We start from the raw sequence: 17,015 nt of genomic DNA, 5'->3' as shown, positions 1-17,015 counted from the left end.
CACATGATGGGACAGATTATGGAAAGTCAGAAGTATCTTAACACTGAACTGTAAGTTTGCTATTAAGAATGCCTGATAATAAACTTGATCTGAATAATATTCCTAAGCGTGGAGTTAACTGCATGCCCCGAGGAAGCTCACAATGCTTGAGGCAGAACAGGAGTCTTACTCACTTTGACTTTTTCCACCCCATTTCAATATATCCTATGTGACCACAGGAAGTATAATATAAAATGAGTGTTGAGATGATGTTCTTAAAGAAACTCAGGTATTTAAAACCATAATTGGCATGTAGTATTAATTTTACCACCTAAATCAGATCTGTTTGGATCCAAGCTGTATCTGTTTTGATCTTGCTATTGATTGGGTTAGGGTATTTAAATGAGATACTAGCTCTCTATGATTAAACTCATTAGGCGAACAGCTCTTAGATTCTATTCTAGGCATGGAAAACTGCTTATAATCTTTGCAATTCTTGTGAAATGAAAGTGTAAAATGATGGCTTACAAATACAGTGGAGATAATGCATTGTAGCTAATCTTTAAAATATATATTTCTTATAATAGACAGAAAGCAAAATGGCTAACAAACGCAAGGAAACCAGGTTTTTGTGTGGAGCAGGATTTATGGATCTTAAAGTCTGTGGCTTCAGTGGGTGTGGTGGTAAGGTCTGGCCAGTTTATTCATAATCCTATCACTTTTTCTTAATTTCCTGTATTCTATCTTTCTTAGGATATCGTCTTAATGATGGTTTCTGGCACTCAGTGTCCTTGATGGTACGAGAATCCTCGGCTGTTATCACTATTGATGACCAGAATGATGCCAGCTTCCGCGTTGACCGAGACATTCAGTTGCGTACTGGGAACCAGTACTTTTTTGGAGGTATGTAGTAAATTGTTATGGGAAAAAAGCTGAGATGAACTTCCATGGCCTGGTGACCTTTAGATGAGTTTGACTGTGAGACCTGAAATATAATACATCTGCTGAACATTCAAATGAGGAAGACTAGTTTAAGATGTGTTACAATTTGTAGTAGCTTTTCTCTGTTTAGAGGTGGGTTTTGTAGATAAAGTGATTTTGAAGATAAGTATTAAAAGAAATAATAAAGCATCTGCAAATCTTGGGATGCACAACTTTCCAGATATAGAGAGCAACCACACTTTGTGTGCATGTCAATTTTGCACAATTTAGCACTTGGATTTTCAAAATCAATACTTCATTTGATTTTAATTTAAATCTGTAAATTGGAATTACTGGATGGTTGAATCTGAAGGTACAGTATTTGAATAATTTCAGAGTGATGGAAAGCAGGATTGTGAACTGAGCAGGATAAACTATCCTGTTATTTGTTCCTAGGAAAAAGCACATCTCTTTTAAAAGTTGCAAATAAGTACATGCATTCGCACATACTCTTAAGCACCCTTTTGCATTCAAGACAAAGTTGCACTGCAAAACCCTGATGATTAATTGAAAACTATGATGTTTCACTTCCACAAAACATTATTTGGTTTCATTGTTTGGATTTGGGATTAGAGGAGAACCATAGTAATCAATGTTCCCTGAGGCCCATTGTTTGTTAAATACAAATTAATATGGGCCTAATCCCACTGAGATAAATATAATCTTTGTATCTCTTTCTTGTGCGTGTGTGGCTGGGCTGATGTTCTATAGGATGTCCCAAGCCAGCACTACGAACTGGCTGCCTGTCCAATCAGACAGCTTTTCATGGCTGCATGCGGATGGTCAGCGTGGATCGCCAGCCGATAGAGTTGGACATGGTTCGTCAGCATCGGCTTGGCAAGTACTTTGAGGTGTACTTCAACGTGTGTGGCATCACAGACAGGTATGTCTATGAGAAGCAAAGTCTGGGTGGGCATAATTGGGTCTTAAATGATGGTGCAAATGAGAGAGCCAAGAAACTCTTCTAATTTGTAGCATTAGCATGGTGATATTATAGGCTGTAGGTCATTGTTAGTTGAACAAGTCTCTCTGTCCACTTCATGTTTCAAAAGGAGGTTGCTGAATCTAAGCAAGTTTCAATCTTGCCAATGCCCGCATAGCCCAGTATGTCAGGAGCATGTAGATGTAATAATGACAAATAAATAAAATTAGGAGCCTTCTCTAAGCTTCTGGGAGTTAGGAGAACTAAAGGCAAGAGACAAATAAGTATCAGTTTTTCAGAAATCCTAAATAATTTCTTTATGTGGTACTTAGCTGTTCCATGGAGCTCCCCATCTAGGGTGTTAGGATAATAGTTGCTCTCAAAGCAGAAAGTTACAGAGGGCACCTGCATTATCCAAAGCCGAATGCTTTGGGAATTGATAATAGGTCATCAGCTCAGTCGCTAATGAGATAATATTTCAAACAGGATTGCTATTAACAGGATTTCAAAATTGTTATGGGTGGATATAAGCGCAGTTGTCACTAAAACAAAAAAGGGAAAGATGATTATTAAATTGAGGGTTGCACAACTTGACTTCCTTTTGACACATGAGATAAAATGGATAGAGAGACTTTTCAGCTAATCAAAAGCATGAGCAACAAAGATCTTACATACTTCTAACTAATAAAAGAATGTTATGGAAAACAAATTGATATATGAAAAGATAAATCAATAGCTATCTTTTTCAATAAGATGCCAATTCAGTAATAAAGAAAGAACAAGAAAAATATAGCTAAAGATGCCATGATTGATTAACTACCAGTAATGCAGACCAGAATCTACATAATATTTAATGGTAAATGTTAAATCTTCAAGGGAAGATAAAGTTGAAAAATCAGTAAGGTAGGGGCAATTTTAAGTTAACACAAATAGCTGGACATTTTATAACATTTGAAATTTTTTAAAGAAGTGTCTTCAACATGGAGCAGAAAAAAAGGGGCCGCGTTTCTCAAAAATGTAGATCTGTGCTGGCAGAAGAGTTCCTGTGATAACTTGCTTTTTCTTTTGTCCCAGGTGTACCCCCAACATGTGTGAACATGGCAGTCGATGCATCCAATCCTGGGATGACTTCACTTGTATCTGTGACTTGACGGGTTACATGGGGGAGACCTGCCATACTCGTGAGCCTGATGGGGCGATATAGGGAGGATTTAAAGGGCTTCTGAACATGGATAGCCTTTTCACTTCTTTCTCTCTCTTTTAGCTGTTTACAAGGAAAGCTGTGAAGCCTATCGAATCAGGGGAAAAATGTCTGGGAACTACACCATTGATCCAGATGGCAGTGGACCCCTCAAACCTTTTACTGTGTATTGTGACATGAGAGGTACGGGTAATGGATGGGAATTCAGGCTTTCCCCTTGTGTCAGGGACATTGAAATGTTCTAGAAACTTCTCCCCTAGAGATTTGGAGTTTGGCTCTAATTAAATTTGGGGAAGTTATTCAACTGCCATCAGAAACATGAAAGAGAGAAGAGGCAGTTGTATCTGGTAGATGCCCAATTTTCAGACAATCTCTAGATGTGTGGACATCAATTCCCAGATTTTCAGTAATGCCCATTATGTCTGGGAATTCTGGGATTTGAAGTAAGCACATCTGGAAAGTTTTCAACTAGATGGAGTTGATCTTCAGTTTGAAGTGTTGCCTGTCCACTTATATTTTCCAGAGGACCGTGCATGGACCATTGTTCGTCACAATCGTCATTGGCTCACAAAAGTATCAGGCTATAGCCCGGAAAGGCCTTTCCTGGGCACAGTTGACTACTGGAATGCATCATGGGGGGAAGTATCAGCCCTGGCAAATGCCTCTGAGTACTGTGAGCAACAAATTGAATTTCACTGTTACTACTCTCGTCTACTCAACACCCAGAGTGAGTATATATGACATTATTTCATTCTATGGATTGTATGGATTTGCACACATGCTATGAGCCAAGAGCTGAGAATATATTTGGATTCCTTGCTACCTCCACTTGGCATTTCATTACTCAACTAGATAACATCATCAGTTCTAGTAAGTGAAGAGTTTGCTCCCTTCCTCTTTGGGGAGCTAGGAAACTCACTAGGGAGCAAACCTAATATAGCACTGATGATGTTATCTAGTTGGTAACAAGCAAAGATTTACAAGCAAACAAGCTAGATAAGAGAGCACCAAAGACTCCACAGTTCAACGCTGAGGTGCATATATTACTTCCTGTTGGAGCTAAGAATATATTTTGAGAAGTGATTATAGCTGTTTATTTTGGATAATTTACTTTGCTTTTCACTGAGAGAAAGTTGAGGAGCCATTCAAAGCATATGTATATTTCCCCTATATATGCAGTGTAAGTCACAAAATTTGGCAATGTGGGTAGAAAAGGATAGAATTGGAAAGAGAACTTGGAATTATGATGAATAGCTCAATAATCCCAGTATGAAGAGAAGAAAATATGAAATATATTCCGTGCTAGAAATTACTAAGAAAAATAATGGGTATATTAATGTTTCATCTATTTTTAATCAGCTAAAGATTGTGTTTTAATGCCCTATGCAATTCTGTGTGCCCTATAGTAAACACAAATGTTTTAAAGCGGAAAGTCATTGAAAAAACTCATTAAAGATCTTCCTCTACTAAAAAGCCTTCCCACCGTCTAAATGTGCTAGGAATTCCGGGAGTGAGAATATCTGAACAGCTAGGCCTAGGTGTTGGAAGTTTTTAGCATAGGGGGAAAAGGTCAGTTAGGGAACATAATAAATGTGTAATGATATCAATTGTAGTGTTAAGAAAAGCAATGCGAATTATGTGATTTACCAAATGATGGAGGCAACATGTGTTTTTGCCACTAATTTGTAATCATCTTAAAAACAACTTGATGACTACTGTAGAATTTAGTTGCAGGAGATTTTCCTCTCCAATTTGTATTTTGCCTTATTTTGTCTTAGCTGGGATGCCATTAAGTTTCTGGATGGGACGAAATGAAGAACGTCATTATTACTGGGGAGGCTCTCCTCCAGGCCTGGGGCGCTGTGCGTGTGGCATGGAGAAGAGTTGTGCCAATCCTCTTTTCTATTGCAACTGTGATGCTGAACATTTTATGTGGTGAGATCTGATTCCATCTTCTCTCAAAGGGGTCTGGATGATGATATATTGTGAACTGAGTATTTCTAATACATGGTGGGAATCCATTTGTCATTCCCTATTCCAGGCGAGCAGATAAAGGGCTGCTGAATTTTGTTGACCATCTTCCAGTTACGCAGGTTGTAGTGAGCGATACAAACCGTTCTGGATCAGAGGCTCAGTTCTATGTGGGGCCATTGCGTTGCTATGGAGACCGTGAGTAGTGGACAGAGTGGGAGATGATGTAATAGTCCAGTGTTTCTCAACCTTGACAACTTGAAGTCCACAGGACTTCAAGTTGTCAAGGTTGAGAAACACTGTAATAGTCTTTTTCTGTGGATCTCTCAGACTGGGGTAGGAATCCTCAAGTTTATGGGGTTGTATAACATTCTAAACCCCATTTTTGTAGCTTCCAGAAACCCTGAAGATTATGCTGATGAAATTCAACAACAAATGTTTTAAAAAATGAAGTTGATATTTCCTATTGGGAAACAAAAGTGTGTAAATCTTCTATAGGTTTTTTTCTTTAATTCCCCCATCCATTTAAAAGAAGAAAAATTGACAGTAACAGTAACATCATTATATCGCAGCCCCAACCAAGGTATACAAACAACCACATGAAAAAAGTTTCTGTTCCATCCCTGCTCAAAATCACCTACGCTCCTTTCTTGACTATCGTAACATGCTCTACATAGGACTGCCCTTGAAAAGTATCCAGAAGCTTCAATTGGTACAAAATGTAGTGGCCTGCATGATTTTATGCAGGCCTAAATATGGCCCAACATCATCAGCAACACTTGAACGATTAACCAATGGAACAATTTGCCACCAGAAGTTGTGGGTGCTCCATCACTGGAGGTTTTTAAGAAGAGACTGGACAGCCACCTGTCTGAAATGGTCTAGGGTCTCCTGCTTGAGCAGGGGGTTGGGATAGAAGATCTCCAAGATCCCTTCCAGCTCTATTCTGAAAATTCTCCCCCAAAGATCCGTTCTGCACCTGTATTAAAACTATCCCCCTCCCCCCAATTACCTGTTTGCTCTACGTTTTAATTCAGTCCCATTGGGAAATGGCAGCATCATCTCTCCTGCAGAAGCTGCATTGTCTGCCAGTTTGCTTCTGGGTGCAATTCAAAGTGCTAGTTGTCACCTTCAAAATCTTAAATGCCTTGCGTTATTTAAAGATTGTCTTTTCTCAGTCACATCTACCTGATTCATCAGAGTGGAGAAGAAAGGAATATTATGGGTCCCGTCTCCTAAGGAGGTCCATGTAGTAGGATCAAAAAAGGCCCTTCTCCATGTTAACTTCTTCCTTGTTGAATATCATCCCTGCGGAGAAAAAATGGGTATCCACTATGACACTCTTTTGCAAGGTCCTGAAAATCTGGTTTTATTAACAGACCTGGGGATGGAGCCCATTATAAAGCTCATTTGATTGTTATTATGAAGGCAGATTGTGTGTGGGGGGGGGATATATTGCTTTTTATTTTGCATTAGGCTTTTATTCTTGTAAGTCACCTGGAGTCATAGAGTGAGCTGAGCGGCAATATAAATTTTTATTCATTTATTCATTCAGTTACATTTTTCTCATGATTTGCAGGCAACTCCTGGAATACAGTATCCTTCATCAGGGGAACAGCTTTGCTTTTTCCTACCTTCAAGATGAATTACAGCCTGGATATTAGTTTCTTCTTCAAGACTTCTGCACCAACAGGCACTTTCCTTGAGAATGTGGGCCCGATCAACTATATCCGCATGGAACTCAACAGTATGGAATTTAGGATCCAATGGAGCATACGTTCTGCTTTTAAAATAATGTAGCATTTTTTAAAATTAGGCCATGGACTTAATTTACTAGTCAGTGATGGCTAACCTTTTCCCCATTGCATGCCAAAAGCGGGGGGGGGGGGAGGGCACAAGGGGGTCATGCACGGGTTTGCCCACACCCATAATTCTAGGTGCATGACCCCGCATGCACACACATGCATGACCCCCCTCCCCCCCTTTTGGCATGAGATGGACCCATTTTCCACCCTCCCCAGGCTTTCTAGGAGCCTGGGGAGGACAAAAACGACCTCGCCCCCGAGGCCCTCTGGAAGTTCAGGAATGGAGGCTTCAGGGAGGCTCTGGAGGGTGAAAAACGGCCCCACAGGCAATCCGGAAATTCAGGAACGGACTTCTGGATTGCCCATAGGACCGTTTTTCGCCCTCAGAAGGCTTCAGGGAAGCCTACTAAAAGCTCTGGAAGGCAAAAAACAGCCAAAAATGAAGGCCAAAGTCAGCTGGCCAGTGCACGTATGTGTGCTGGAGCTGACAGGGAAATGCCTCGTGTGCCCTGACAAATGGCTCTGCGTGCCACCTGTTCGCCATCACAGGACTAGATCATTGAACTGCAACTCCCAATAGACTTGCTGGTATATATATATATATATAATAGTGTTGCTAATCATTAGCATGTGGGCTGGCAGAAAATCAAAGAGCAAGCCTCACCAACTTGTATTTAACATAAAGGCTGGTAAAGCTGACTCTAGTTATTTTTTGCCTCAATGAGGGTTAATGCCACAGATAATAAGGTAAATTGTTGAAATAGGAGATTCTCTGTAATGTTCTTAGTGGTGGATTATGCAGTGGGGGAGATTAGGGATATAGGAATAATTCAATTCAATTTTATTACAGCCCCAAGTTCTGGCCAAAAACTGTAGGAACAATGGGAATTGCACTTATGGAATGTCCTAAGACATTTCTCTATAGACCTCTAAGATACTCCTCAATATGCTAGCTTTCATGCATTGGCATAAATATCTGAATCAGCAGAGATTTCTTTTTGGCAGACCTGTAACTCTTCAATTCGCTCACTTCTTCATAGCTTCTCAAGACTTGGTCTTTGCTTATAACATTGGAAATGGTGATGAGAATTTAACAGTGCACTCAGAGATGCCATTCAATGATAATGAGTGGCATGAAGTGAAAGCAGAGATCAACGTCAAAGTTGCTCGGCTACAAGTTGACCGGTTTCCTTGGGTGATGCGAGCAGCTCCGCCCCAGAGTTTTATCCATCTGAACCTTACCAAACCTCTCTATGTGGGTGAGTAAGAATGTTCATGTGCGTATGTATGTGAGAGAAAAATAAGCATGAATAATTGCCCACTTCACTAGAAAGGGTACGTTTTTCCATCTAGTGCAGTGGTTCCCAACCTTTGCACCTTTGTGAACTGGCGGTGGCAGTGGGGATGGGTGGGGGAGAGACGATAGTTCTGCACAAACAGCAGATGCACACACTCAAATAAATGGAGCGCAAGCACATTTTCCTGCTGCTTCAGCAGCCCAGTTCTTAACAGACTGTGGCCCGGGGGTTAGGGACCCCATGTAGTAGAACCTGGGGAGCTGCCTTTTCTATTGTTGCCTCTTCCTTATAGAACATCATTCCGTAGATGATCTGGAAGTCCCACTTCCTTTAGTCTTCCAGAAGACTTTCAGGATCTGGCTTTTTATCCAGGCAGTGGGATAGGGTGGACAGGTTGTTAAGACATCCCAAAGAAATGACTGAGGCACCAGGTTTTTGTTTTACAGTTTATTTATTTTTTTGTTTTTAAAAAAAAATACCTCTGGGGTTTTGTTGTTGTGAAGCACCAAAAGTTGTGTTTTAAGACAGGTAATCATACAAATATTTTAACTAGATTAAATAAATGAAATACATAATCTTTGGGCGTCTGACTAAAAAGACTGAAAGAACTAGCTCACGGTAAAGCAGTAGAGGGCGGAAGAACCAAGGCTATGAATTATGAGGAACTAAAGGAAGCTAGGCAGCATGTAAGTAATTAAGTGCTCCACCCCTCCTCCATAGATCACAGCACCAAAACAGTGAGCAAAATAGGTATGCCTACTTTCTAGTTGAACCAAAATTGCTATTTTTAGTTTTTAACAAAGCCCAAATCTTCTGAAAGCAACATAAAACTGAACACAACCTACTATTGTACTACTATCCCTTCAATTGTCCACAAAATAGGAAAGAAATTCCAATGCCTAGCAAACAAAATATGCTTGAGCTAAACTAAAGCACAGGGGTCTTCTTTGCAGAGGATAATTAGCATCTAGGTCTATAACGTCTTAGGCCTGTTATGTAACTTGTTTGAAAAGAGAAGTTCTTCTCTGTTTCCCATTAGAGAAATATAACTGGACCATTTGCATATGGTGGTGATATATGGAAAGCAGAGCCAATAATATTCAGAGAACTTGATGCAAAGCAAGGCATACTGGGTGTAGAATTTTGAAATCTTGGAATTTCCTTTTATTGCATGCACAGTGTAGATTTTATTTTTAAAAATATAATTAGTCCTGGGTGTTTCTATTTAACAGTATATTTAGGGCAATAGTTAATTCATTTTGTTCTGCTTATTAGTGTTTAAACAATGGTGAATCAGAAATCATTTTTGTAAATCAGACACAAAAACCCCTTTGAGTTGGTCCAGATCCACCTTTTATCAACTGAATAATAGATGCTTAACAGGATTTTGGACAGAAGCATTTTCTTAATTTGGGAAAGCTGGAACATTTTAAAAGCAAATCCAGTGTCCTATCATTGTTCTTAGAATTGGACTCACCCCATGTATTTGGTGACAGTAGGTAAGGAGAAATACAAAAACATATTCTTCAATAGTGTATGAAGTGTGTAGTAGAAAGAGTAACTGGATTATATTATAGAAGGATCCAACACAATGATTTCCCAAAAATATTTGGTTAAAATCTGTTGCAACAGTTTGCAATGCAGGATAGACTTGATTAAACTAACTAGATTTCTATGTTTTTAAATACAGCCATTTATTTCTCCTTCTGTAGGATCTGCTGAATACAACTTGCATCCATTCTTGGGGTGTTTGCGAGGTTTGCACATGAATGGATTGACCCTAAACTTGGAGGGGAAAGCCAATGAAACAGAAGGGGTTCTGGTAAACTGCACTGGGCATTGTCGAAACCCCTTGGTACCTTGCCAGAATCATGGCCTCTGCTGGGAGCACTATAGCCACTACACATGCAACTGCACAGTATCTGCATTTGAAGGACCTTTCTGCAATCATGGTGAGAGCTGGGACTAAGGGCAGGAGGGCTGGCCTAATTTGCTTCAGCAGCCTTTCTTGGATATGCTGGGCTATACTAGCAGGAAAGTAACCCAATAGCCACTAAGACCAGAGAGAAAGTGAAGGCTGCAAAAGAGCTTGAGTAGCAAGGGATCTGGAAAGAAAGCAGTTTTTTTTCCTGGCTTGGATTTTGTCTTCCCTTAACTGTTGGCTTATTTTGTTGTTTCTTGGCAGACATTGGTGCCTATTTTGAAGAAGGCACGTGGTTGCGCTACAATATCCTAACAACACCCATGTATGTGGTACAGGAATTTGCCAACATACTCCATCAACCACTTCAACCGCTCCCTGGCTACAATGTGACAGGGGAAGAAGTGGGGATCAACTTCCGTACCACTTCAGCCCCCGCAGTCCTTCTCTATGTCAGCACCTTTGTCCATGACTTCATGGCCATTTTGATCCGTGAGGATGGTAAGCATGACTTGGATAGCTTCCAGATTATTTGTGGAGTTGTTGACACCTTCTTCTTCTTCTGAGGTTGGCCTACGCTTACTTTCCATTCCCTTCCTGCCTCTCTGCAGAAAGGATGGGAATCCTTTCTCACCTTCCAGGATCATGGGAAAGAGACACTATCCCTACTGCCTCCCCCAAAACCTTTCAGAATGTTGATGATTTAGAGAGGTCAGTTAAAAATGTCTGTTTGTCCTACTTAATAGAAGAATATTTCATAAGGATACTCCCAATGATCAACCTTTAACACTATTTGACATATGACTGTTTCACCAGCTTCTTAATGGATTTTCTCTGAAAATAAAATTATTTGGGGGGAAATCTGCATTTCTTGTAATATTCCCAAGGAAATGTGGTTTGTGTAATAAAAAATCATCCCAAAACATATGTTTACGTTTTGTTTTATTTCTATGATGGCTTTCCTTGGGGAACTGTTGGCAGATTTCTCTTACTAAGATAGCTTTCTGAGTTGAGTAAATAAAAACAATAAAAAAGGCAGTGCCCACCCTAGAAAACATTAAGAAATAGGTTGAAAATTAAACAGATGAAACTATGCAGTAATTTTATGGTCCTCCAGTGATACGTTCCTCTGGTCATTTTGAGTGTTGGCTCAATTTTGACATGGCAGATATTTATCAAATTGTTAAAGGCTTTGATGCATTGGACAAATTATCTTCTCCCCGTCCCTCCCACCTAAGCGGTTTTTACTGTTAACTAACAGTGCAAAATATGGTGTTGCTATTTAGAAGTCAGTGCTGTATGATTCAATGATGGTCATTTAGAGAGAGGTTTTTCTCAAGCTTAAGAAAGAAATTATTGGTGGTTGTTAGTCATATTTTTAAAAAATTGTGTAGATATTGTAGGTCTGTCCTGTATTAATTTTCTAAAAGTATTTGAGGGACATGTTGGAAGCAAAAATACTTGGAGTACTTGGTTGATCTTTTGTCCAAATTCAGCAGAGTTCTTGGTCTCTTAAATGTAGAAGAATTCCATTTAATAAACTGAAGCTATGGTGGTGTTCTCAATGGTGGTGATTTTCTTCTGACTCTGCTGCATAAGGGTGTAGGAACTGAACTCTTGCTCAACTTGTACTATTAATGTTTTTCTCATAGGTACGCTACAGCTACGTTATCAACTGGGGATCTTCCCTTTCAGCTTGACCCTGAGCACACGCTCAGTGGCTGATGGGCAGCCACATAGAATCAACATTACTCGTGTCAATCGGACTTTGTACACACAGGTATCTACAGCTTTTTACCCATCACATAGGTGTGATGGGATAGATTTATAATTCTTGATTAAATAGAGAAGAGGGCAGTAAAAACTTCTCTTTTTAATGGAAAATAGGTTATATTTGAACTGAAAGCATTTTTGTACGTCCATATAATTCTCTTTTGGATTTTAGAGAATCCTTTTAATATCTTTCATCTTTTCTCTTTTTCTCTCTCTCTCATCTAGTTGGATTATTATCCTCTCATGATAAATCAGTTCTCTGTCTTTGTTGATAGCAAACTTGATTCTCCCAAGGCACTCTATCTTGGCCGTTTTATGGGTGAGTAAGAACAATAGGTCCTGCCCATTCGTGATGCCCCTAGGGCTGTTGCAATTTTCTTAGGATTTCTATCCATCCTTCATGGCATCCCTATCTCATATTACAACCCTTTTTATGTTTCTAAAGCACAATGCATCCTTATGTTCAACTTCAAATTTGAATTATTTTCTTCCTTTCATTTTTCTGTATTCTTCCTATTGTTTCCTATCCTCTGTATCTTCTTTGCAAGATAGCAGTGTAACCTTAGCCAAACAATACCAATTCCAAACAGAATGGAGAAAACAAACAAACAAACAAAAAATTCCATACAGGTAGTCCTTGACTTACACCCACAATTGAGCCAAACATTTCAGTTTCTAAGCAAGACTGTTGTCAAGTGACCCATTTTATGACCTTTCTTGCCACAATTGTTAAGTGACTTATTGCATTTAGTAAGTTAGTAATACAGTTGTTAAGTGACTTTCCCATTGACTTTGCTGTCAGAAGGTTGAAAAAAGGGGATCACATGACCTTGGGGAAACCTGAATTTTGATCACATGACCATGGAGATGCTGCAGCGGTCATAAATGTAAAAAGGGATCAAGTCCTCTTTTTGAATGGTGTAACTTCAAACTTACAACAAATGGTTGTAAGTTAAGGGCTACTTGTGTACATGGTGACAATACTATTGTGTCCACACAGAATTTGTGCCAATAGTGGTTTTACTGATTAACTGCCCAGAAATACTTTGCTATTGACTTCTTCTGGGATATGTTTGCAATTTCCTAGCATTTTCCCAATCTGGCCTATAAACTTGAGATTTTTTGGTAATTTCCCATCCAGGTGCCAACCAGGTTGATCCTATTTAGTTTTTTCCTCAAGATTTCCCACAGTTGGTTAGATACCACCACGTCCACGAACGGTTGTAACACACATTCTCTTTCTCTGTCACACTCTCATATATCATCATCATTATTATTGTTGCTGTTGCTGTTTGTAATCTGTTGCTAGGATAGCTTGTTATTGGGCAGATTAAAGTATGAATTAAAGATATAAAGAAACTAAAATGGTCTAGCAGCTAAAGAGTGAGCTTGTAGCAGTAATAGTTTCGAAAGGATCTGACATCTAACAACTCACTTCCTGGTCATATGATGCAGAGGGCAACATATGTGCTTCACGATACACATTGCCACCCCCCAATAATAGGAGGGGGAGAACATGCACATACACAACATATACACACCTGACCTGGTTAGACCTTCACACCCACACATGCAATACAGACATAGCCATCCAAATTAGAATTTCCAAGGATTAATGGGAAAAGAGATACCAGATGTTCAAGCTGGCTTTAGAAAAAGTTAAGCAATGCAAGAAATTATTGCTGATGCCCTCTGGATAATTGAGAAAGCCAAGGAAATTTTTTTAAAAATCTCTCCCTATGTGCTTCATTGATTGTGTCAGTCACATTAAATAGTGGAAAGTGCTCAGAAAAATGGGGATCCTGTTTTCCTGATGTCTCATTATTGTAAATATCTTAACAATGAAAAGGGATATAGAAATAACAAAGCAGGAGAATGACCTGGATAGTTTTTGCTATATTAGATTTACAAAAGAAGCTTGCTAAAGCTTTGAAGAATTTTGTGAGAAGAGGCAAAGAAAAAGAAAAGAAATCAAGTTCTAGGACCTTATTCCCCCCCTCGGATTCTGAATTGTGTCTTGTTTTTTACACATGTGAATAATCTGCACCGTGTGCATTCTCTTTGCCTTCCAAGACATAATAAAATATTTCCCATGAATTCTCCAGATTAGGTTCACAGCATCCCCCACTGTCTTCGCAGCCCTTATCATAGTCCTTTTGTTTTCAAATGGATAGTGCTTATTATAAGAGTAGAAGAGGGAAGGATTTTTTTTCCATATTTTTTTTCTATCTCGCCATCCTCATCCTTTGGTTTGAGTTCAGTCTTTTTCTGTTTGTTAAAAGGGAAAGAGAAGAATGAAGCAAGTAATTTTAATCTGGCCTTCTGTCATTGTCCACAGAGACAGGAGTGATTGATCCTGAAATCCAGAAATACAACACGCCGGGTTTCGTAGGTTGCATCTCAGGGGTGAAATTCAACAGCATTGTGCCTCTGAAAACCATATTTCGCTCTAGTGGCAACAGTCCCATCACTCCTTACACCACCAATGGAAAGCTTGTAGAATCCAACTGTGCCTCTATGCCTTCCACCTACATTAAGGTGCCTCCTGAGCTCGACCCATGGTACATAGATCCAGGTAAGGCAGCTTAACATGACAGTTTTGAAAAAGCTGGGCCTTAGTTCCTATCCTTGGAGGGTTTACAGTGATTCTCAATCATCCAAGTAATGGTTGTCCCAAAGGTGCTTTTTCAAGAGCTAACTGGACTGTCTGGTTTTTCTTTGAAGATGTTTCGCTTCTCATCCAAGAAAAGAACTGAAGAAGCTTCTTGGATGAGAAGTGAAACATCTTCAAAGAAAAACCAGAAAGTCCAGTTAGCTCTTGAAAAAGCACCTTTGAAAAGCACCTGGAGTGCCAACTCTATAATCCCCAAAATGAAGAGGGATTTTTTGGGGGAGGCAAGGACTTCACTAAGGGGTACATCTGTTTTTTCCTTTGAGTGTGGAACTTTGTTCAAACAAATGCAATGACATTGCACATTAGGGGAGAGGGATTCCTATGGTGGCAATCATCAAAGAAAAGGAACAAAGCATGTGCATCATCTTGGGATAACAGACAGGATGGCTGAAAGTGGAAGGTATTCTACATGTTGAAGGCAAAGAGTTTCTTCCTAGAAGAACCTGCTATACACACCCCACCCCTCTCCAGATGCCTTGGCGGAAAAGCATGTAGGATAGCTAGGAAGGGAGGAGATAGCTCTCAAAATTTGGGAATAATTCAAGATAGCAATTATATCCCCTACACCTCCCTCCTCCTATTTTCCCCACAGTAACAACCTTGTGAGGTGGGTTAAGCTCAGAGAGAGTGTGATTGGCCTGGAAAAAAACCATCCATGGGTGAACTGAGCCAATGAGATCAAAGAGCTGAAGGTGGAGGAATATATCAAATCTAATTTTAATTGTATGTTTTTTATGCTTGTAGTGGACTTCTTGTACATCCATGATGATGGCTGGGTTGCAGTTATTATTGGAGGTGAGTTAACAAGGTAGAAGGTGAAAAGGGAGTGAAAGCTATAGGGAGAGCCCTCCCCCAGTTATTCTAATTCTTTCCTTTCCTTCCCTACTTCTGCCTGTCTCCCCACAGTTATCTTTTTCCTGCTTTTGCTGTTGGCAGCAGCCCTTCTCTTGATGTACCTTCACCATCACCGTTATAAGGGCTCCTACCACACCAATGAGCCAAAGGCTATCCAAGACTACAACAGCGGTGGAAGTAGTAGCGGTGGTGGTGGTGGGAGTACCAGGGGCAGTGGCAGTGGCAGTGCTGAACCTGCCACTCTCCCTGCAGCTAAGCCTGTTGCCTCTCGGAAAGATCAAAACTTGCCACAGATCCTGGAAGAGTCCAAAACAGAATAGCCAACTGAAGCCTGAGGGATTCATCTTCTACTTGTTGGTGCTGGCTGCAGCCTCTTGGCAAGACCAAACCCAAACTGCCAATCGTGCCACTTGCTGGGAGACTGATTTCTGCCTCCACCCTTCACGGCGTGATGAACTGCCTGGTGCTTCGCCTTGTTCAACTTGCACATCCTGTGGTGTTGCTGTATTTCCCAGTTGGACATAGTCCTTACTGGCAAGTGTCTAATCAAAGATATTTCTGCCTCCCTCCATTTTATTCAGAATAATTGTATTTAGTTATCTGTTTATTCATTCACTTATGGGACTTCCATAATGCCTCAAGTGATTCCAACTGGATAGGTTTTGTATCTTTTGAAAAGGTTTAATTGGTGCCTGGGTAGCTGCCAAAACAATATCTATTTTTCCTTAAGTAGTAATGGGCCCACTTTTTTTTTCATATCCCCTTTCTTCATTTTGGTCCTACAGTTTCTTCTTACAGTGGGATGGGAAGGGAAAGGTGACTAGTAGCATACCGTTTCCTGCAGTTTCAATACCAGTTTGTTAGAGCAACTTATAGCTAAATTCGGCGGCTCCTTCCACAATTCGAAGAGAGACATGACTGTCATTATACACTTCTTTTGGGAAAATGCAATGCAAAATTCATGCTGGCCTTCTCATATGCAATGCACTAGCACATAGTCTTCCTGCTTAATTGCTTAGCATAAAAAAGCCATTAGTCAAGCCATGTAATGTAGCATATGTAGAGCCTGGCACATTATATTGTGCCCTGAAAGAAAAACAATGTGCAATATAGGTATATTTGCCTGCTAATATATATATATATATAAATACGTACGTATGTATAGCAATAGCGCATGAAAAAAGAATCACTTGCACTTTGCTACCACTTGCTGCTTCATAAATCAGGGGTTTTGAGAATTTAAAATTCTTTCTTACATTTTGTTTGTGTTTTAGTTGTGAGCTATTAGAAGGACTAATTTTTTAATGGTATTGTTTGTATAAAACACAAAATCCTGATCTGTTAAAAGTGAAGTGATAGTCTGTACTCTGTAGTCTGTTGTATGATTGGGAGGGTGGGATATTATTACCAATAACATCCAGCCATCTTTTTTCCCTAACTTTACTTATGATTATAAGATGATTCCATAACAATGGGCAAATGTATTTATTTTATCCAAAAACCTGGGCATCTTCATGGGCAGTTTATTTTTTCTAAAGAGTTGTTTGGGAAAAAAGTAAAGACTAACTTATAAAAATAAAGGAAAAAAGCAGGGTGATAAATTATCTGGTTATATATATTTGGGGGTGGGTTAGG

The 17,015-nt window shown here is 39.7% G+C and overlaps 1 protein-coding gene across 1 annotated transcript in view; it reads left to right on the top strand.

Moving 5' to 3' along the window:
* CNTNAP1 (contactin associated protein 1) overlaps window positions 1-16,982 on the top strand; it is a 48,965-nt gene extending 31,983 nt beyond the window's left edge. Inside the window, exons 9-24 of the mRNA XM_032234573.1 lie at window positions 733-882; window positions 1,672-1,843; window positions 2,957-3,063; window positions 3,147-3,266; window positions 3,607-3,810; window positions 4,862-5,018; window positions 5,125-5,252; window positions 6,634-6,801; window positions 7,900-8,118; window positions 9,870-10,109; window positions 10,343-10,579; window positions 11,731-11,858; window positions 12,077-12,170; window positions 14,190-14,426; window positions 15,270-15,320; window positions 15,432-16,982. Coding sequence (XP_032090464.1) covers window positions 733-882; window positions 1,672-1,843; window positions 2,957-3,063; window positions 3,147-3,266; window positions 3,607-3,810; window positions 4,862-5,018; window positions 5,125-5,252; window positions 6,634-6,801; window positions 7,900-8,118; window positions 9,870-10,109; window positions 10,343-10,579; window positions 11,731-11,858; window positions 12,077-12,170; window positions 14,190-14,426; window positions 15,270-15,320; window positions 15,432-15,700 — 2,681 coding nt within the window. The 3' untranslated portion in view covers window positions 15,701-16,982. The remainder of the gene's footprint in view (window positions 1-732; window positions 883-1,671; window positions 1,844-2,956; window positions 3,064-3,146; window positions 3,267-3,606; window positions 3,811-4,861; window positions 5,019-5,124; window positions 5,253-6,633; window positions 6,802-7,899; window positions 8,119-9,869; window positions 10,110-10,342; window positions 10,580-11,730; window positions 11,859-12,076; window positions 12,171-14,189; window positions 14,427-15,269; window positions 15,321-15,431) is intronic.
* The last annotated feature ends 33 nt before the right edge of the window (window positions 16,983-17,015 follow it).

Source organism: Thamnophis elegans, chromosome Z, assembly GCF_009769535.1.
Source record: "Thamnophis elegans isolate rThaEle1 chromosome Z, rThaEle1.pri, whole genome shotgun sequence".
Classification (NCBI taxonomy): Eukaryota; Metazoa; Chordata; class Lepidosauria; order Squamata; family Colubridae; genus Thamnophis; species Thamnophis elegans.
The sequence above is the reverse complement of the archived record's forward strand: the minus strand, read 5'-3'. Positions and strand labels throughout refer to the sequence as shown.